Source organism: Alosa sapidissima, chromosome 6, assembly GCF_018492685.1.
Source record: "Alosa sapidissima isolate fAloSap1 chromosome 6, fAloSap1.pri, whole genome shotgun sequence".
Lineage (NCBI taxonomy): Eukaryota > Metazoa > Chordata > Actinopteri > Clupeiformes > Clupeidae > Alosa > Alosa sapidissima.
In genome coordinates, this window is record NC_055962.1 from 20,002,340 (window position 1) to 20,024,404 (window position 22,065).

The 22,065-nt window shown below is 44.6% G+C and overlaps 1 protein-coding gene across 1 annotated transcript in view; it reads left to right on the top strand.

Moving 5' to 3' along the window:
* ift172 (intraflagellar transport 172) overlaps positions 1-20,822 on the top strand; it is a 64,839-nt gene extending 44,017 nt beyond the window's left edge. Inside the window, exons 31-48 of the mRNA XM_042096136.1 lie at positions 359-452; positions 1,031-1,095; positions 3,611-3,791; positions 4,542-4,651; positions 5,911-6,040; positions 8,034-8,132; positions 8,863-8,972; positions 9,492-9,555; positions 11,785-11,871; positions 13,747-13,863; positions 15,433-15,543; positions 15,954-16,073; positions 16,522-16,617; positions 17,227-17,286; positions 17,604-17,702; positions 18,462-18,615; positions 19,463-19,554; positions 19,974-20,822. Of these exons, the coding sequence (XP_041952070.1) occupies positions 359-452; positions 1,031-1,095; positions 3,611-3,791; positions 4,542-4,651; positions 5,911-6,040; positions 8,034-8,132; positions 8,863-8,972; positions 9,492-9,555; positions 11,785-11,871; positions 13,747-13,863; positions 15,433-15,543; positions 15,954-16,073; positions 16,522-16,617; positions 17,227-17,286; positions 17,604-17,702; positions 18,462-18,615; positions 19,463-19,554; positions 19,974-20,063 (1,879 nt within the window). The 3' untranslated portion in view covers positions 20,064-20,822. The remainder of the gene's footprint in view (positions 1-358; positions 453-1,030; positions 1,096-3,610; positions 3,792-4,541; positions 4,652-5,910; positions 6,041-8,033; positions 8,133-8,862; positions 8,973-9,491; positions 9,556-11,784; positions 11,872-13,746; positions 13,864-15,432; positions 15,544-15,953; positions 16,074-16,521; positions 16,618-17,226; positions 17,287-17,603; positions 17,703-18,461; positions 18,616-19,462; positions 19,555-19,973) is intronic.
* The last annotated feature ends 1,243 nt before the right edge of the window (positions 20,823-22,065 follow it).

The following is a 22,065-nucleotide window of genomic DNA, read 5'->3' on the forward strand; positions in this document are numbered from 1 at the left end:
AGGGGCTCTGACTGGTGCTGCTGCTGTCTGTCACTTCCTGAATTATTTGCATGTTTATTTACTGAGGCAAGTGAGGTGCCGTGCTTGCACAAACAACAAAACAAAACAAAACAAAACAAGAAAGGGAGACGCGCAGGGTAATAATGGTGCATTAAAATGCAAAACCTCACACCAGTTCTTCTGGTGCATATTTAGAGATTTTATTTTGGAAGTCTAAAAACTTTTTCAAATGTTTGCTTTTTTTTCCCCGATGACGATGAGGCATTTCTCCAAGTTCACTTTTTTGTTGTTGTTTACAAAGGCCTGCTGTCGCTGTTGTTGTTTGTGACTGTGCCACTCCTGTCTGCTCTGTCTCCAGCTCTTTTGACTTTGCCTTCGAGTTGGCGCGCCTGTCCCTCAAGCATAAGATCCCCGATGTCCACTACAAGCACGCCATGTTCCTTGAGGACGAGGTAGACTTCTGTCTCTTTCTCTCTCTCTCTCTCTCTCTCTCTCTCTCTCTCTCTCTCTCTCTCTCTCTCACCCTCCCTCTCTCCCCCTCTTGTTTTCTGTCTTTCATTGCCATATGTTCGTCTTCCACCTTGGTATAAAAAAAGAATAATCATTCCGCTGTCACTGCATAGAAAGACTTGAAAGGCCGCCACACTGTCACTTAGAGTTTCCCTCCTTACCCTGGCTCTCTCTGCAGTCTCTCAAACATTTATACGTTTGCTTCTGTGTGTGTGTGTGTGTGTGTGTCTGTGTGTGTCTGTGTGTGTCTGTGTGTGTGTGTCTGTGTGTGTGTGTGTGTGTGTGTGTGTGTGTGTGTGTGTGTGTGTGTGTGTCTGTCTGTATGTGTCTGTGTGTGTGTGTGTGTGTGTGTGTATGTCATTCAGGTGTGTTAAATTTGCTGCACTGCCTCCCCAGTTACTTAAATGTCACATCTGAATTATTAATCTTCTCATAATGTGCTAGGTGTCTGTCATTTTTTTCTGTCTCACTCTCGTTTTTTTTTTTTTTGTCATGTCATCTTCGGTCTTTATCTTTCAAGGGCAAGTTTGCGGAGGCCGAGGCAGAGTTCATTAAAGCCGGCAAGCCTAAGGAGGCCGTGCTGATGTAAGTGCATTGCCGCGTCTGTGTGTGTGTGTGTGTGTGTGTGTGTGTGTGTGTAAGGGAGAGGGCGAGAGAGAGTGCTGTGTGTGTGTGTTTGGGAGAAACTGTGAGAACTGCAGGGTGTGTGTGTGTGTGTGTGTGTGTGCGTGAAACTCAGAATTTCAGTTTGTGTGTGTTGCATGCTCTGCAGGAGTTGGGGCTTCAGGCTCTTCCTCAGCAACACTTCAAAAGGGGGATGCCGGGCTGCCAGCGAGGCTCCTCTGAACTTCCCAACCCGCCCTGATTAGCTGGTGCCGAGCATGGACGGCCTGATAACTTAGACACGCTGATCCAAGGAGGAGAGAGAGAGAGAGAGAGAGAGAGAGAGAGAGAGAGAAGGGATGAGAGGCGAGAGATAGAGGAAGAGAGAGCGAGAGACGAAAGCAAATCGAGGGGATCAAGAAGAGAGGGAATAGAGAAGGAGGATGAGCGAGAGAGAGAGAGGAAGAGGAAGGTAAGAGAGAGAGAGAGAGAGAGAGAGAGAGAGAGAGAGAGAGAGAGAGAGAGAGGGTAGTGGGGGCACACAGGTGGCGCGGGGGATCAGATGCTGTCAGGGCCCGAAGCTTTGATCCGTGCCTCACGCGGACCAGCCACGTGCTCCGCACCTCCAGCTCCAGCAAGGCAGGGCAGAGGAGGAGAGGAGGAGCAGAGAGAGAGAGAGAGAGAGGTGCAGTGAGCAGGCCAGGCCTGTAGGTGGCAGCATCAGGAGACAGTGGAGACCAGAGACCTACAGCAGGAGAACAGAGCGCATCCACTGCAGAGGTTTAGTAGCTGCACTAGGCAGGGTTGCTCTTGTGCACAAAGCTCAAGTCAACTCCTGCAGTGTTGTGCTAGGGAGTTATTGTGTCTGAACAATGTTCCCACAGACTTGTGATTATGGAGAAGTTAAATACTGCAGTTTATTTCTCACCTGAGGACCTAATAAGCCAAAGACATCCAGAGAGTTCTTGGTAGTTTTACTTCATTGGCACAAGAGACACCTCCAGAAATGGCGAAGCTCCAACACACCTGATGTTGGCAGAGATTAGAGCAAGCCAGTGAATTAGTCGCTACTTCTCTGTAAACACCAGATGGGCCCCTTTATAAATCATGGCAGCGAACATTTCCAGATTACTCCACTGTGTTGGTCCAGGGCAGAGTGTTCAGTGGGGCTCCATTAGCCGATTGCTTTTGCCCGGAACTATATTTCTAATGGTTTGAGTCAGTGTTCATAGCTTTTGTACTTTGTGTTGATATTACTGTTTTGGGGACTGCTTGGCGGAGAATATCAAGATTGTCAGTTTGATATTCAGGGAATGTCCTAATGAAAACACTGTGTTAGTGTCGATGCATCTGTGCTGTGTTGGTTTTTGTAGTCTCCGTTTTCGTCAGCTCATCAGGCATTTGTGTTGATGTTCAGGCTACAGTTCAGTAGAGCTGGGCGATTTGGCCTAAAAAAAGAAATCTCAAATCATTTTACATCGATTTACGATTTTAATAGATTTTGTCCCCTCTACAAACAAAATTGTTTGACTATTACTATAAACAAGTTATGACTTTGTTTTGTCTTAATTATCCCTTTGGAATGTTATCCACTTTGGTAATAGGCCTAATAATCCTTTGGTAGTAACAGACAAGTTGGATGGATATAGTGCAGATATCAGGCCTACTCTGGCATTACCAGTATCATTAGTTTATGCATTGTGTAGTAGGCCTAAGCTTCTATGCTTATGGATGACTTCACTAATGAACTCCATTACTTTTGACATCAGATCCTGCTGTTTGTGGCCCATCAGCAGTTGGATAAAGTTTAGAGACATTGGAAATAGCCTATGCCAGATCATTTTTTAGTGAGTTTCATGAAAATCCATTTAAATAAAAAAAGCTCGATTTTCGTGGAGGGCCTCAGTTACGCTGATGACCTTATAGGGCTCAGGTATGCCGATGACCGTATTAGGCCTCAGGTACGCCAATGACCGTATAGGGCTCAGGTATGCCGATGATCGTATTAGGCCTCAGGTAAGCCAATGACTGCATAGGGCTCAGGTACGCCGATGACTGTGTAGGGCCTCAGGTACGCCGATGACCGTGTAAGGGCCTCAGGTACGCCGATGACCGTGTAGGACCTCAGGTACGCCGATGACCGCGTAGGGCTCAGGTACGCCGATGACCGTGTAGGACCTCAGGTACGGCGATGACCGCGTAGGGCTCAGGTACGCCGATGACCGTGTAGGACCTCAGGTACGCCGATGACCATGTAGGACCTCAGGTAAGCCAATGACTGCATAGGGCTCAGGTACGCCGATGACCGTGTAGGACCTCAGGTACGCCGATGACCACGTAGGGCTCAGGTACACCGAAGACCGTGTAGGACCTCAGGTACGCCGATGACCGCGTAGGGCTCAGGTACGCCGATGACCGTGTAGGACCTCAGGTACGCCGATGACCGCGTAGGGCTCAGGTACGCCGATGACCGTCTCCCTCGTCTTTTCCCCCTCAGGTATGTGCACCAGAAGGACTACGGCGGAGCGCAGCGTGTGGCCGAGGCTCACGACCCGGACAGTGTGTCCGACGTGCTAGTGAGCCAGGCCAAGCACTGCTTCGACCAGCGGGACTTCCAAAGAGCCGAGGCCTTCCTGCTGCGCGCGCAGAGGCCCGAGCTGGCCATCAAGTACTACAAAGTAAGAGCGCCCAGTCGGCGGCCATCTTGTTTAATCTCCAATTCCTTTGAGCCCTCACCCCCTTTGGTTTTGCTCTTTATGTATGTTTTTTTCGTCTTTGTTTTGGTTGCCTTTTTTAACGCAAACAGGCGAGAGGGGAGAGTGCGTTGCAGCTCCTTGATAACCAGCTGTGAGGGGGGGGAGTGTGTTAGCAATGCTAATGAAAATCTAAAAGTCAGCAGCAACAACAACATCATCAACAACAAGGAAAAGCCAAGGGAGAACTTTTCCTCGGAAGGTTGAATTAAGAGCTGCGGTTACGCGTGACGCATAAATCACAGGGAAAGGCTTAAATACATGGGGGCTTGTGTGGGGGCTCTTAATTTGGAAATGAAGAGGTCCCAGAACACCGGGCAGACGCTACTATCGTAGTACGGGTCAGGAGAAAGAAAAAGTCACAGAGCTACAAGATGTTGGCAATTATTAGTATTACTAATACTATAACTAGGCTATAACTTATAGGGAAGTGGGTAAATAAGTGAGTACCGGTATAACTCTCTTGCTGAGTGCCCCTTAACGTTCTGTTTACAACAACAAACTAGTTACCGATCACAATCTGGCGTAAATTAAGATCTGGGACCTGAACAGGACACTGTACTTCACTTCACGTCATCGCTTCTCAAGAAGCAAAGTACTGCATTTTTTAGTTTCCTGCTTGTGTGCTGTTGTGTATGTTTCATTTGAATCTGTGTGTGTGTGGTGTTTGAACAGGATTCAGAGATGTGGAGCGATGCTATGCGGCTCTGTAAAGAGTACCTCCCCAGCAAACTGGCCATTCTGCAGGAGGAGTATGAAATGGAGGTGTCCAAGAAAGGACCCGGGTAAGAAGCCTTGTGTTCCAGACGCATCCTGTGTCAGACACAAACACACACACACACACACACACCCACACACACGTCAGCCAACATTTATCACATGATGTAACAGATATAATAATTTGTTAGATCATGTGATAGATCTGTCCCCTTTTTATCTGCTATGAATTCCTATACACAGATGGGTCCCTGTAAAAAAAGCTGCCAAAGTGCACTTTCATTTATAACATTTTACATTTACATTTACATTTTCCATTATGCACTGGAAGCACAGCTGCAGCCTTTTTTCACAAACATAGGCTTAGCAATCCATTGGCATCTCTGGCCGACGCATCATGTATCTCGCTGTATATGGATGAGAATGAGCAAGCGAGTGAGCGACCCGTTCAGAAAAACACACACACACGCACGCACACAGAGCACTCCCAGTCCCTTCTCTGCCAGTGATCCACGTGCACACACACACACACACACACACACACACACACACGCATGCCTGCCGTGGCCTTTATTAAAACATGCCGGCTTTTTATCCCAAATTATATGGGTAATGAGAAGCTCATTAACGGAGCAGATGCACAGCTCGCCTGTCTCCACTGATCATTTCTGCCTATTTTTAATGACTTGTGGGAAAACATCAAAGAGGTCTCTCATGAACCAAGAGACAGGAAAAGAGAGAGATAGAGAGAGAGATAGAGAGAGAGAGAGAAGGAGAGAGAGAGAGAGAGGAGAGAGAGAGAGAGAAGGAGAGAGAGAAGGAGAGAGAGAGAATATACTTAAGCATGGTTAGATGCACGACCCAATCAAGCATAATTTGGCCCTCTCGCGTGGTCAAGTGTGAACTTTAACACACGGCGACTTTCTTGTTGACTCCTCTTGCCGCTTCATTTAGACTCTCCGACGGAAGAACAGATTTTTTTTTTTTTCGTTAATTCAGCAGCACGAAGGTAGAAAGGGATGTAGGCTGAAAGAAGAAAGGAGGAAGAATGTTTCCTCACCAAGATGTCTGTTTCCGCTGTCTTTGTGCATCCCTGAAAGCACGGTTTGCTCTCAGTGACCTTGGCTCTGTTAAAAGTCGGTGCTCCACAGATTGTGTGTAACGGCTTCAGTGATGCTTAAAAAGCACAATGCTGAACTATGCTTTCAGTGAAGTTAGTTATGTCGGATACTGGATGAACCTGTGTATTCTTGTGTTTATGGCCATTCCTAATGTGTGCATGGGTACCTGTGTGTGTGTGTGTGTGTGTGTGTGTGTGTGTGTGCAGGGGTGTGGAGGGGGTGCTGGAGCAGGCTCGTGAGTGGGAACAGACAGGTGAGTACGCCCGGGCGGTGGAGTGTTACCTGCGAGTGAAGGACACCGCCAATGTGGCCCTGATGGAGAAGTGTTGGATGAAGGTGAGCTCTCGTTCTCTCTCTTTCAAAGAGTTCATTTTTTAGTGCAAATACCCAATTGAATGTGCAAAAACACATTTACAGCCACACACACAATGTACACTTCTACACAAAAACAAACCACATACAGCACAGTTGTGTGTTAAAACACACAGATATCCATCTGTTTGCAGATCATTCAGCCCCAGAATATGATCAACAGTGCTCACAAGTACACTGACCTGTGTCTATACCTAATGTGTGTGTATATACTGTACTGTGCAGTTCACAGTTATGGTTATGGGATTTGGCAGACGCTTTTGTCCAAAGCACCAATACAGAAGTTATACAAAGTTACAAATGAAACAACACAAGAGCTAAATTAACAGTGAACAGTTTTACAAAGTTGGTAAGACTACATTAAGGAGAATAGCAATAATAAACAATATTGTCAATGCAATCAATAGCCGAATGAAAATAAACAATGAAAATAAACAAATACTATAATCTATCTATAAAGCAAGAAGTGTCCGTGTGTCTGTCTGTGTGTCTGTCCTAATGTATGTGGCACGCATATCTCGCTGACCGTTTGTCAGACTGATTTCAAACCTGGCAGGTGTCTTGCTATGGGCATGAGTACTTGGGGCTTGGGGCAGCCGTGGCCTACTGGTTAGTGCTTCGGACTTGTTACCCCGACCAGTAGGCACGGCTGAAGTGCCCTTGAGCAAGGCACCTAACCCCTCACTGCTCCCCAAGCGCCGCTGTTGTTGCAGGCAGCTCACTGCGCCGGGATTAGTGTGTGCTTCACCTCACTGTGTGTTCACTGTGTGCTGAGTGTGTTTCACTAATTCACGGATTGGGATAAATGCAGATCAAATTTCCCTCACGGGATTAAAAGAGTATATATACTTATACTATAGTAAGTGCAGTGCCAAATTTGATGTTGTTTGAATAAGAAAAGCAAAAGATAACATTAAATATATCGGTAAAAGAAGCACACGTTGGCTTCCGTTGCTAGCCACTCCCCCTCCCACACACCACTGTACTGTAAGCTACCACTGAGGATAGAAGCAGGGCTTTGGCAGAACTGGATCAGTGTAGGTTACACGGGTAAAAAGTTAAGTGAGTGCAAGATGTGTTAACATGTCTGACCTCAACAATAAAGACCCCCTGTATGCGGTTTTCTTGTATAAAATGACTCCGCGGATTTTGCAACATCACGCCAACACACACATGCAGTGGCTCTTCAAAATGACTTAATAATTGATGTGCAATAAACGGACACTTCGAATAGCCCAGGCTACTTTGGACTGTCTTTAGACTTTGAATAAGCAAACGGCAATTCCAACTGCAAGGTCCTAAATTGAAACGAGCGATAATGGTCCCGAATTAAAGAACATCTCAGAATGCCACACTTGCAAAGCATAACCAGCGACAAGCAACGAGTGGCAGACAGAGTGTAATGTCACTTATAGGACACCAGAGACTGTTTTTGAGTCACACCGTTGCAAATTCCACAAAATGGTTTGTTTTCTCTATCATCAAGTTATTCAATAGGCTAAGCATATAGCCTTGACTCAAAACAGCTGTTAGGATTATGTCATTATGATTTGTAAAAAATGTCACATGCAGCAATGCTTAAATTCTGCTCATTTCACATTTAGTATGTTATTATATTATCTGTATTCATAATTGAATACTTACCTGGAATTATGTTTTTCCCTATCATCCTATTTTTAAAGCAGGCCGACCTGTAGGCATGTAATTGGGCTAAAGGAATAGCATGTTTGAACGGGCACTGCACTAGTATACTATAATATAATTATACAAACCATAACAGTCTCGCCATACAGAAGAAAAGCCTCTCCCGGGGCTGTCCTCACTCATGGGGTTGAAGTCTTGAGTCTGGAGTCTTGCCTCTGCTTCCCTTGCTGCTTCAGGCAGAGTCCTTTTGTTTTTCATGGTTGTCTATCGCTCTGATTCTCTGATCTCTTTGCGTCTCTTCCCAACCCAATAGGCTGCTGAGCTGGCCATTAAGTTCCTGGGTCAGGACAGGTCAGTGGAGGTCGTCCAAGCTGTGGGACCACGCCTCGTCCAGATGAGGAAGTACAACGCAGTGAGTTACGCATCACTTCCTCTCCTACAATCCACCATCCAATACTTTGATGGACACTAGCTTGTACTGGACAGTTTCAGTACAGTTTGACCCCCTCCCCTTTCTTAACCCATTGCTAATTTTCAATTACAAATGTATTTATCAGCTTTGAAGGCTGTTGCACAGTTGCGCAAAACCCTTTTCTGCATAAGCTCAGAGTTAACTGTCAAGGTCAGAGACTCTGGTGGATTGTGGGTAAACAGTTTGCCAAGACCCTCTGCATATGCGACCTCCATTCTGCCAGAAACTCAACCTTGCTATGAAAGTACACGTCATCTACACAGACCCACTCTCAAAGGTGCATTGAGTGGAGAGAAAAATCATTATGAAGCACACTATTATAAAAAAAAAAAAGAAATAGTATTGTGGTGTGTTTACCAGCTGTGTGAGGTTAAATTGCCAATAGGCTTACACAAGAACAGTGCAGCAATTACAAAGAAAGGGCAGAGAAACGGGACTAAAACATGGTGCCAGTCAGAGCTTTTGTGCAGAGAGTAGGGGCCACTGGAAACAGGAGTAGGCTGTGTGGCTACTGAGAAGCACAAGATAGCCAAAGGAACAGGGTGGATTATGCTAAATGAAAGACTTTTATTTTTCTTTGCCTATTGTCTGGTGTCCTTCGAGCTCCAAAAGCCCATTGAGACACAAAATGTGTGTGTGTGTGTGTGTGTGTGTGTGTGTGTGTTTCCAGGCAGCTGAGCTGTATCTCAACCTGGACCTCATTAAGGGAGCTGTGGATGCTTTCATAGCGGGTGAAGAATGGAACAAAGCCAAGAGGGTCGCCAAGGAGCTGGATCCAAGGTGAGCTCCACCCCCCTCCGGTCGTCCCTGACAACGCTGCAACCTACACAATTGTTGGGAGGCGAAGATAACACACACAAACGCACACACACACACACACACACACACACACACACATCCGGTACAGCTTCTTCAACATTGCAAAGGCCAATCTCAATATTGTTAAATGTGCGAGTTGTCAATTTATGTGATTTATTTGATTATTTATATTTTATTCTATCAAAGACAGTCATCAGTTCAGTTCAGGCACAGTTGTTCAATTTGAGCATTATATGCAGTGTAACAGTTAAACATCTTTTATCTGGTGCATTTGTTGGAGGGGAGCTGTTGTTGTCGCTCCTCACAAGTTATCAAACACTCCAACACCTCACCTCTCCACATTATGGATCATCCTGCTGGGACTCTAAAAGCCTTCTGTAAGCAGAAGTGCTATATCTTTCTCTCTCTTTCTCTCTCCCTCTCCCCATGCGTTTGTTTGTTCCCATGGAGAGTGTCTACCACTGTACCATCTTTTTCTAGGTTGGAAGATTATGTGGATCAGTGCTACAAAGAGCACTTGAAGAACCAAGGCAAAGTTGACTCGGTGAGTAGTTCTGACACTGCAGCTGGTGAACACAAAGCTGTTTGCTGTCTGCGTATGGGTGCTTCAGAGGACTAGCAATAACCGGAACGACAACACTGACAACGGTGGTAGTTGCACTTCAAAAAGCCACATCCTGATACTATTTTTTCTCAGTCCTTCCTCAGTCCTTATCTTTCACTCTTTTCCACTCTCTCTGTCTCACTCAATCTTTTCTCTTTATCTCGGCCTCCTTTTCTCCTTTGTCTGTCTCTCTGTCTTCATCTGTCTGTTGTACACACCCTCTCATTCCATTTGCAGTGGTTGAAAGGCAAATTAGGATGGAGACCTATACTCATCCGAGTTGGAATAATACACTTGACGCACCAAATTGGTTCTCTCTCTCATCCCGATGTTTCACCGTGCTTTTGTTTGAACGTCACGGACATTATTAAAGAAAAAAAGAAGAACATTGCGTAAAAGGCAATTGTATGTCCCCTTATGATGTTGAAGGCTCAATTGTTGAAGTATGTTAATCACTGCTGTCCTGTTGCATGTCAAAACAGGTTCAGAACAAGATAAAACTACAGTGTTTGTTGATGATATTCATGGGTGAATAAAATAAGGGTGAATATACAGGCATGTAACTAAACATGAACAAATGCCGGTGAAGTTGAATGCAGGAAGAGTGTTAAAATAATGCTCAGTGTTAAATAGAAACAGTGTTAAAATTATGCTCAGTATTAAAGTGACACAATGTTGAAATGACACTCAGGACCAGATGTACGTACATTTCCGAACATAGCGTTATCAGCGCCATGGCCAAACTGCAGAAAGCGAACGCAGTGGATCTTCAGTTTACGTGCTATTTATCATACCTGTAGCTCAGTGGGTAATCAGCTCCTTTCTCCGCCCCCCTACCGCAATTTGCGAATGTTCACAACTAAATGCATACCTCAATCACAAGCGCAGTTGAATGAAGTTATCTGATGGCAACATTAAAAGGAATCAAACATTAAGCGATCATGAAATAATACAATACATAATAATGTATTAATAATGTGTGATAATGTGATAATGAAGAGCAGTAGTTCTACTCAAACTACTTGTGCTACTGCTTAGGCTGTGACAGGTTCAATAGTCAAACCTAGCAAGTAGGACAGTTTAAGGGTACGTTCAGACTTAGCGTCTTTTTTCTGACAAAAGAAGTTATGCAGACCACTTTTTCAGTTTGAAAAAAAAAGTGTTTTTTTTTTGCGATAGGCAAAGTGACTAACGTTACGTGTGGATACAAAATATCGCGGAAGAAAAAAATGGGGTTGGCTATTGCTTTTGGTATGTTATGATAAAGTTGTGAAGTCATGTCAAACCATTTCCTATGCTCAGACACTAAAACGAGTCTCTCAACCGGTGTTCTGTCACCTCCATTTTTTACTTGTTGTCATGTGAAACCACAGGTCTCAGTAATCCGCTTGTGATTTGTCAGCTGTAAAAAAGACCGCATGACTTATGGCGTTTTTCCGCTAGAAGTTGAATATTTCTTAACTTCTGAGCTGCAGAAATAGACGGTTGCAGTCGCGTTTAAAAGAAGGCGACAACTTTTTTGAAAACACGGTCTACTCCATAAGATTATAATGTAAAACGGACGCCAGCAGCTACGAAAAAGACGCTTAGTCTGAACGTATCCTAAGTGGATGACGTGAAAGTGGAAGTAAGACATTAGACAGGCCAGTGCTCTGAATAGCGATTCTGTTGTCTATGAACGTTGCTCTTACTGACCTCAGTTTAACCGCAGTTTGGATTAACACATGCTTTTACAAAGCGGAAATATTTCGCCACAAAACAGACGTGCGCTTTCATGGGGTGTTTTCATACATACAGGGGAACACCTCAGGGGAATTAGGCTCATTTAACGCTTCTCCTCCAATCTTTTTACAGTGCAACTTTCTCCTGACCCTCGTCCTGACCCATGAATGCATGACATGGAAAAACGCAAATTGCCATTTTCAGCTCCCGCAACAGGCAGTCTGCACTTTTACCCGCCTTCGGCTTATTAGTACATATCACGCCATTTTTTTACGTGCACCTTGCAAAGAAAATATGCCTCAAGTGGGCGCAAAAGCATTAGTACATCTGGCCCTCAGTGTTAAAGTGACAGTGTTGAAATGACACTATGTTAAAGTGAAACAGTGTTAAATTGGGTGGAGATGGCCCCTTATCTCTGCTTGAGTTTCCGACGCTTTCTCTCTACAGCTGGTGGGTGTGGACGTCATGGCAGCCCTGGACATGTACGCGGAGAGAGGCCAGTGGGAGAAGTGCATTGACACAGCGTCCAAACAGGTACCAGCCCCTGAGCTGTCTCCTGCTCTGTCATACAGGTACCAGCCCCTGAGCTGTCTCCTGCCCTCAGTCATCCTCAAGGGCTTCAGTTGGAGAATAAATATGCCAGTAATATTTGGAGAAGAAGCTGAATTCACATTTCTAACATAACACAGGTGCATTTGAAGTCAGAAGTTTATATACACTCACACTAAAGACATTTAAACTCACACACTCAGATATCAATTTCAATTTATTGTGCTTGTAGAGCACCAAAACATTACACATGTATCATGGCGCTTTACAGAATGTAGGCAATCAGAGAAAAAGGAAAGAAAGGAAGAAAAGAAAAGAAAGAAAGAAGGCCCATGGGTAACAGGGGCGAGGAAAAACTCCCTAGAATTGGAGATACATATAGGAAGAAACCTCGAGCAGATCCACAACTCAAGGGCCTGACCCATCTGCCTAGGGTCAATACAGGACAGTAAGGTCTGTATACATGACAAATGCATATGATAGTCAGGTGTAGAGAATAGGACATGGTGTTTAAAGCACCTGAGGTGAGAGTTACAAGAGGTGGGATGATTACATATCCGGTATGATAATGCATTAATCCTGATTTAGTGACAGAAAGTTCAAATAGTCCAGCCTTGGAATTGTCCAGGGGAAGGGAGTTGTCAAGGGGCATGTGGTGGGTCGGCAGACGGGCCAGGAATCCGGGCAGAGTTGTCATAGGCAGGTGATTGGTCGCTAGGCTGTACGGGCCAGGAATCCAGATAGGGGGACAGTAATAGGGCAGCCGAGGATGGGACTTTAGGTGAGATGGGTGAGAGGAGGGCCAGGCACACGGATGGTTGATGACTGGTGATGATATACCTCACAAGTGAGGTACAGTAAGGGGGAAGAAAGAGAGATGTAGAGTGGGTTAGTATTACTGAAAATCCAAATGGTTAATGTCAATAAGTAGTCAGTGGTACTATATATTGTTACAGTATACCATAGTGAGAATAGGCAAGAGAGGGAGAGTTGAGAGAGAGAGAGAAAGGGAGAGAGGAGGGGGGGGGGGGGTCGGGGGTTGTACGGCGTGGCACATACTTGAGACAAACAAAATTGAACAGCAAATAGAAAGAAATAACTAACCTCATACTCTAAAATTCACCTCAAAGCCTTGACAGGATCTATTTTTATTTGTAGACTTCGATTCCATATGTAATAAAAGCATTGTTTTGTCATTTGCTGACTTGCACACCATAAATATTTCTCCACATAAAGGGGATGTATTATTTATTGGCTGTTTAGACAAAACCCAAATGCACACTAATAGATGGTGATTCATTTTATTGGATATATTCAACGTTATATAATACTGACATGATAGAAGCGCTTTCCATCCCGTTTTTGCTGCTAAACTAGAGAGAGAATAATTCCATTTTATTGAACTTCATCATTGATATCACAACAAAAGAAAGGAGCAGCACAGCAAGTGTATGTCTTAATAATAATAAAATGATCATCACAATGAACCAGAAGGGCACTCAGAGTGCACAGACCTCCCCCGGGGTCAAATGCAGTGTCTTTAACAAAAGCTAAACTAAATTTGTCAAGTCATCCTGTGAGTAGAAGCTACTCCAAAATGGAAAGGGGTTCATGCTTAACCCACGCTACACCTTTCCACCAAGGTTCATGAAAATCGGGTCTGTAGTTTTAGCATAATCTTGCACACAGACAGACCGCACCGAACGCATAGCGTGCTCGGCTGAAGTAACAATGGCTGCTCATAGTTGTCCCCTTTTTTTACCTAAATCAATATCTTTGTCCTCCTAGAATTCAAACACTGCTTCAGAGGGGAGATTACTCTAAGTCTTTGTGTCATATTTCCTCCCGAACCTTTGACAGAACTATAAGATCCTCCACAAGTACGTGGCTCTATACTCCACTCACCTGATCAAAGAGGGGGATCCGGAGAGGGTCCTCAACCTCTACATCCAGCACGGAGTACCTGCCAATCCACAGGTGGGTATATTAAATATGATAACACAAGATAACTCTCCATTATATAGTTCTTGAGTGGCCCTCGTAGGCTAGTTCATATACTAGCTAACTATCTAAGGCTGTTCATCTTTTAAGAATAACAGTAACGTCACAATCGAGTTTACGTTACTTTACATTGACTTGTTTTGATTTCATCTTCATTTTCTTAAAACTGTATTTTGAGTGCCACTGAATGCTAGTTGCAAACTGATCTAAATTGCTGGAGGTGTAAGGAAGCCTTCCTTGCTTAATGGAGCCATGTGGCTTTCGTAGCTACCTGTTGACTTGAGCCATGTGGCTTTTGTAGCTACCTGCTGACTTGCCTACACTCACATACACGTCAACTGAGCATTCTTCTGTCTCGAAGGGCCCTGTCATGACAGTCAAAAGCGCATCGTCACTCGTCAAAAGCTTATTCAAATTTAGTAGGATGTCAAGTCCACATTGGGAGGGTTTTCGTTATCAAACGTCGAGTGCATGGCGCAACAAGGTGTTCCTAGATTTTTTAATCAGTCATGGGTGTGTTTGGGGTGTATAACATCATTTAAACCAATGAGAATGACATCTGCCATTCCCTTTAACGGCGCAAAGCACGATGTCAAATAAATGCATCAGTATTTTGACATTCAATGGCACATTGGAAGGAAGCTGCTTGCGAGACCGTATGGAATAGTCATTCCACTAAACCATGCTTTACTAAAACCTAGCATAGCCTTCACGCATTTGCACTCTATTATTTGAACTCATTGGCAAAGTGAAACTAACTTCACCATGGTGTCAGTCAACGACAAGACAGATATATGCAGTTACTTTCACTATTGACTGACAATGGGTTACCATCGAAAACATAGGCTGGAAAAATCAATACTTACCCTAATATTGCTCAAATGACTGAATAAAAAACATTTATCCTGGAGAGGAGTTGCTTATATCTCGTGACAGTGCGTCTTCAGCTGTGCTTCACCTCTCCCCTAATCACTTTTAACCGTCATTACCTATTTGCAAATGATGGTGAATAACTACTCATCATGGGATGTACAGTATTTCGTAATATCTTTATTCTAATTATGTTTCCCATTGTAATCGTGCAATTTGTAATGTTTTGCCTGGACGTGCACTGGTGTGCGTTCATGAATGATAGAAGGATGGTGCGTGCACCTGCCAATATGACTGTTGACAATGCGCTCTTAAAATAACATATAAACAACTCGCCATAGACTTCTGACCAGGTGTACAATAGCGATTTTTAGACAATGCGCCAGGCCACTCCCTAGGTTGTTAATTGCCACACCCTTGGTTTAAAAAATAAACATGCAAAATACCGAATTAAACTTGGAAAACTAGTTTTACGCCATGCGCCAGGGTGCAAAATACAGCCCTATAGAGTCTTGTTTCAATCCCAGTGGAGAGTCATTTTTATCTCAGACCATCGGTTAGTTCGCCTGGCTAATGGTTCCTCTGTGCTGGCGAATGGTTCCTCTGTGCTGGCTAATGGTTCCTCTGTGCTGGCTAATGGTTCCTCTGTGCCTCCATGTGCCCGTCTGCTCTCAGAACTTCAACATCTACAAGCGCATGTTCCAGGAACTCCTGGGCCAGTCGCAGAGGGACAACGCCGAGTCCTACCGCATGTGGGCCGACCTCCGAGACGTCATGCTGGCGTTGGTGAGAGCACAGACTTCTTGGAGGTCTTCAGCACGGGCTACTGATATGGGTTTTGAACTCGGCAGGCACAGTGTTCAGGAAATCTGCAATGCTTTTTCTGAAATGTAGTCATGTTGTCATTCACCTTTGTCAAGACACGGTGTGATAGGCATTTCTACTTGAAGGGGGTTTGTATTGCAAAATAAGTACCGGTAGTTTGAATTTGGTGTGTTGTCATATACTGTATATTTATTTCATTTTTATGTAAAGGGTTTTGTGTTTAAAAAGTTAGAAATGGGAGCATAATGAATGGATCAAAATTAGCTGGATTTATTTAATGCTAATAAGCACATACTGTACCTTTTACCAAGTCCCCTCTAAACTCACTGACCTCTTCTGGTCTGTGTGTGTGTGTGTGTGTGTGTGTGCAGTGTGAGAACATGACCAAGTCGTCGGAGGCCAACTCTCCAGCTCATGAGGAGTTTGAGCAGATGCTGCTTATCGCCCACTATTACGCCTCCCGCTCAGCCGCCAGGGGCCTGGACCAGCTGGTGAGTCACAGCTCGCGCCGCTTGCTCGGGCTAACCGATTTTGCAGGCAGCCATCTTCAGAGCGGCTCTGCCCCAGACCAAGGCCAGGGCTGTCTGGGTAAATCGGGGCGGATGCCCAGTAAAGCTGTGAGTAAACACCTGGCCCGTGCGCGGGGCTGTCCACGGCCGTGAGTGCTCAGGGTAATGGTGCTGTCTGCTGCTTTCACGAGGCCCGGGGTTTGGCACAGTGGGGAGGTGACGGCCATGTTTGATGGTGGTGTCACTGTTTACTGTTTCCTGTATTTGTTTTTTCCCTTCTGACCCTTTAATTTTGCTGTTGACTTTTGTTTGTCCACTGCCCTTTTACCTGTCTGAATTGATAGTCTTTCAGCCTCTCTCTCTCTCTGTTCTTTTTCCCTCTCCTCTCTCTCTCTCTCTCTCTCTGTTCTTTCTCCCTCTCTATCTCTAGAGTACCATAGCAGCCAAGCTGTCCATTGCTCTGCTGAGACACACAGAGCTGATTCCAGCTGACAAAGCCTTTTACGAGGCAGGACTCACTGCCAAGGTAACCCTGGGGGATGTGTGTGTGTGTGTGTGTGTGTGTGTGTGTGTGTGTGTGTGTGCGTGTGTGTGTGTTTGGGGAGTGGGGGAATAGGTTGGGGGTGAAGCACGCTGCCACACCACCTGGACGTTCTCTCACAGGCTTCAGCCAATCAGGCGAGGCAGAATGCAGCGTGGAGGGCCTCCGAAGCCCATGAGAAATGGGCCCATGGCACGCTGTGCTCTCTCGTTTATATGAATTGTGTGTGTGTGTGTGTGTGTGTGTGTGTGTGTTCAGAGGATAAGGTTAGAGACCAGAAAGTTAGAGAGAGCCGTTTGGCTTGGCTCGATTATTTTGTCGAAATGTTACCTTAGTTTGTCAGTCCGCCAATCTGAGTTAGGTCGCATTAAAGGTTAAATCGATATGGCCTTGCACTTGCACTTGTTTGAGGCTGACAGATAAGGAGAATTCAGAGGTTGAGGAAAAGTTAAGGAATAAATGTTGTGTGTAGCTAGAACTCAAATGTATCTACAACTTAAATAAAAAAATAAAAAAACTTCAATATTAGTTTCCTTATTAGTTGTTGAATGTCACGCTGATGAGTGTATGTGGTGACCGTCTCCCTCCCCTCAGGCTGTCGGCTGGGAGAACATGGCCTTTATTTTCCTCAACCGCTTCCTGGATCTGGCCGACGTGAGTCCTCGTCACCTTTCACATTTTCACTCCGTTGCCTCCTCAAATGAAACGCCAGTCTTTTTCCACACTCTATGCTCAAGCTTGATTAAAACCGCAGCCTATCACAATAAGATTTGTGAATGCTGGAGATGTTTATTGTACGTTGTTGTCGAACCTAGGTTTTATGTAAATGCAGTACAAATATATTATAAATGTTAACTAACTTTTATACATAATGAAAGGTAGTAAATTGTATTAAATGTATGTTTCCTGGGAACGATATTAGCGTTTAATGTTACGTTCTAAAAACGTAATAATTTTTTTTTTTCTTGCAGGGGATTGATGAAGGCAACCTTGACGCTCTGGATCATTCGGACTTCCAAGACACAGACATCCCCTTCGAAATCCCTCTGCCTGCCAAACAGCATGTCTCTGTAAGGCTTTTAAAATGCACTGTATTTGTGGATCTTTTTGTGACACTTAAAAATGAAATGATTCATTTAGGCTAAGAATCTGTTTGTTGGTGTGTGTGGGTGTGCATGTGAGAATCTTTCTGCATCAATATTGTCGATAGTTTCTTTCCACCCAGCATGTTTGGTATTGTGCTGTATGAAAAGGTGTTGGGGCTGAGAGTGCTTTCAATCACACCGGTTATGTGACACCATCGTCTTCATGTGCTATAGTGCTTTCCTGTGATCTTACTTCTTACATGATGCACATCTGTGATGTTGGTCGTGTCTAGCCAAATGACACAAATTGTTATTTTTTTTGTTGTTGTTTTTTTGTTTTATATTATGCTATGTTGTGTCAGGTCATGTCATATCACATCAGAGCTCACGTCAAATGTCACATCATTGTGTGGGGTCATGTCACGCCATATGCTGTCTTTTCCATCATGTCACATGTCAAATGTCACACCAGCCCTGTGTCACAATGTGTTAACTGTCTGGCTGAGCAATGCACCACACCACGATGGGGAGCGTTGTGGTGGCTGGAGTGCTGTAGCATTCTCAATGCTGGGTGTGTGTGTGTGCCGGTGTCCCAGCGGTGTGTGTGTGTGTGTGTGTGTGTGAGAGAGAGAGGGAGCTTGGTCTGATGTGTGTCGGAGTTCTGTAGCTGTCCCAGCTGTGTGTGAGTGTGTGTGTGTGTGTGAGAGAGGGAGCTTGGTCTGATGTGTCGGGCTCGGCCCGCAGGTGGAGAAGCGTGAGGAGATCCGGGACTGGGTGCTGACCGTGTCCATGGACCAGCGGCTGGAGCAGGTGCTGCCCCGAGACGAGCGCGACACCTACGAGGCCTCTCTGCTCGCTGCCAACACCGGCATCCGCTCGCTACCCTGCATCATCACCGGTGGGTGTCACAACACACACACACACACATGCACACACACACACACACACACACACACACACATGCATGCACACACACACGCACACATACAGAAACACTGTACGCACAGCAAGTGCACATACAGAAGAAAGCACACAGCCACGGCAATACATAAATACACAAGTGCACCTATGCTTTGTACTGGTGTTGTTGTTGGCGGCCATCTCAGTAGACTCACTGCCGAGTTGAGAGCACACACTCTTTCCCACACACACACGCGCACACGCACGCACACACACACACACACACACGCTTATTACTCAGCATTCTCCCCTGACTAAAGTATTTACTAAGCATATTTTGGGAGAGCTCCTTAAAATAACAGCTGCAAAGTGTGCAGTTCTCTCTTCAATATCTGCGTTTGGAGGCAGGCCTGGACAGGCAGGGTTGGCTATCAGCTTCAGTTCACATGCTTGTAATGACACCCTATTGACGGGCCCGGCGCCAACATATTTATTTATATTTATATTATATTTATTGATTATAGTTCATGGGAGGGAGAGTAAGATATGTCATATAATTCTCTATTAAGATTGTTATTCATAGTGTGTGTTTGTTTATATAGTATGTGTGCATGGACATGTCCAAAAGTACGCCTTTTGATCACCCTCACTATTTGTTTGTTAGTTTCTGTGTGTCCATGTCCTTTCATGTACACGTATAGGCTATTCTCTGTTCAAGGACATCGTTAATATGGCAATGTCAGAACCTGTTAATTGGTTCACAGGCTTTGTGTAAAGCCAATCATCACAAAACCCCTCTCCTCTTTCTATTTCTAAAAAAAAAAAACACAAACACACACACACAGGTTACCCAGTCCTGCGGAATAAAATTGAGTTCAAAAGACCAGGGATGGCTGCAAACAAAGACGACTGGAACAAATTCCTAATGGCTACCAAGGTGAGATTTTGCCATCTCTGTGTGTGGATGCAGCATCTCGTCTTATCACGTTTGCAGACCAGTCACTCGCTCTCTGTCTCTCTCTCACACACGTCTTTCTCTCTCGTGTGATCCATGGATGTTTAAGAGGTTGTTTGATGCATAATTCATTTACACGCTTGATTACAAACACATCATTTTAGTAGAGCAGAGAAAAAGACACACAGTTCATCATGTAAAGTGTTTTTGTCATAATCACTAGGAGATTGTCTACCTGATTCTTCTTTCTCATCTGTATTTGATAGAATTTGACATCTTTGCTTTCCATTTTTCATAATATATCAGAATTGTATTTAGCAGTAACCTGTGACTCTATGGTTTGTGTGTGTGTGTGTGTGTGTGTGCGTATGTGTGTGTGTGTGTGTGTGTGCTCATTGCAGACAACCCACAGCACAGAGTGCCAGGACGTGTTGAAGTTTCTGAACCACTGGTGCGGAGGACTCCCGACCGCAGGCTACTCTTTCCACTGATAGTGCTCATGTGATTCCACTCCATCTCTCCCTCTTTTCCTCCCTCCCTCCCTCTCCTCCTTTCTTCCTTGTCTCCTCCCTTTCCTCCTCCGTCTCTCTCCATCCATTTCATTTGCCTTCTCCATCATTCCTCCTACTTGTCACGCATGCAGTCTCTACCTCTCTCACTCATTGTCTTCGCCCTTCTCTCTCTTTTTCTCTCTCTTTTTTTCTCTCTCTCTCTCTCTATCGTTCTCTGGTCCTCCCATGGGAACTCTTTATGTCTCTCCTCAGACCTGGCTTTGAGTTGAGGTCAGAGAGCTCTTACCTGATCTCCGGGTAGTCTCCCATTTTCAGGAGCTCTCTCGGTCTCTCTCTCTCTGCCTCTCTCTCTCTCTCTCTGCCATCTCTCTGTGAATGTTATTTTATTCTGTGGGATGAAAATGTGGAGCGTTTGCGTACTTCACACCCTTGTGACGGGGGGTCGCGGGGCTCGTGACCGTGGCAAAGCACAAAGCAATCTGTTTGCGTTTTCCGAACCTGCATCCCTGTCTGGAATTCCCATTCAATTGTCAAACGTCAGGTGGACAGGTTTTCAAACGTGTTTACAGCAAAACATGATTGTAAACTACAACACATGAAAAGACCTGTAGCTGTCAATGTAATCAAAGTACTTAATATTTGTGATGCAAAATATTTTCTCATACATTATAGAATTGTATTGCATTTTGAGTGTGATTTGTGAGTTAAGTGCTTAATAAAGTATATTTGTATATTCTAGCTTTAGCAGTCATTATTCAATTACGAAGGTTAAAATACAAATCAGTCAAATTCGCATGCCTAAATCATTTTGGTAGTTACTTTATTTGAAGGCAAAAGATAGTTTGAATGTTATATGTTCTAACATCGCCTACCCATGTATTTTTCGGAATGATCAGCCATAATATTTTAATTTAAAATAGAAAAGAGCAGCTACTGAATGTGTGAACGGCACCCTCTTGTGGACGGTAAATCTCAAAGACAAGATGCCCTTTGGTCCTCCAGCTAACCAGCTGGTCGGACTGCTGGTACCCACTGGCGGTGCTTTCACGCGGCCTGATCTGTCCAGATGTTCCCTGTGCGCTAGTGAGGTTAGACCTCGATGCTCTTCTGTTGCCGCATTTGTGATTTTCTGGCATCCCTTTACAGTATGTGTTCTTTACTGTCTTCGTAATATTTCGAAGGCCTGGTTGTTAGATGCACCGTCTTCTCGCGAGAATCCAGTAAATATAATTTCAGTAACAAACTGGATGTTACCAGGCTTTTTCGACCGGCCCATTGTAAACTGTTAAATCAAAATGGTTTAATATTAAGTGCTCAATGTCTGCTCAGACATGAGCTGATGTAAAGCCCAAAATAATTATTACGCTCAGCAATGTTGAAGGTTGATTGCAGCTTAATGTAAAATATATTTACCAGGTGATATTTAGAATTTGGGCACAATTTGCCCTTATAAAATCCGTACCCCATAGGCTATATTTCTCGCCGGGGTTCCTGTAGCCCTCTATATTTCTGTGAAAATTGTAATAAAACAAATATATTGCTGTGACAGATTACGTTATTTCATGGAGTACAACTCTGTACAACACTCTAACCGACAGGACGTTTTTGGCGCATACTTTTCTTTGTGCCACTGTCCCCGGGCCTACCGCATACGCGTGTTTCCTGAGCCTCAGTATAGGCGAACGAGCCGTTCCCATAACGTCGGAGTATGAAATAAAACCGCAACAGAACCGTTGATCGGGTTGTGATTACGACTGGGGAACGATTTGGTCAGTGAGCGGCGTGGCTGTCGCTGTAAAATAATGTCCGTGTTCTTCCAAACAGAGGACATCGTATGCACCAAGTGCATCACTGAAAAGCAAGGACAACCATTATAGCCTATAAGAACCTATAAGAACCATCGAACCATATTTTAGTAACTGTGGCCATTGAATTAGGCTACTATCATTAGCCTGGATGGTCAGAAGATGTGTCCTTTGCT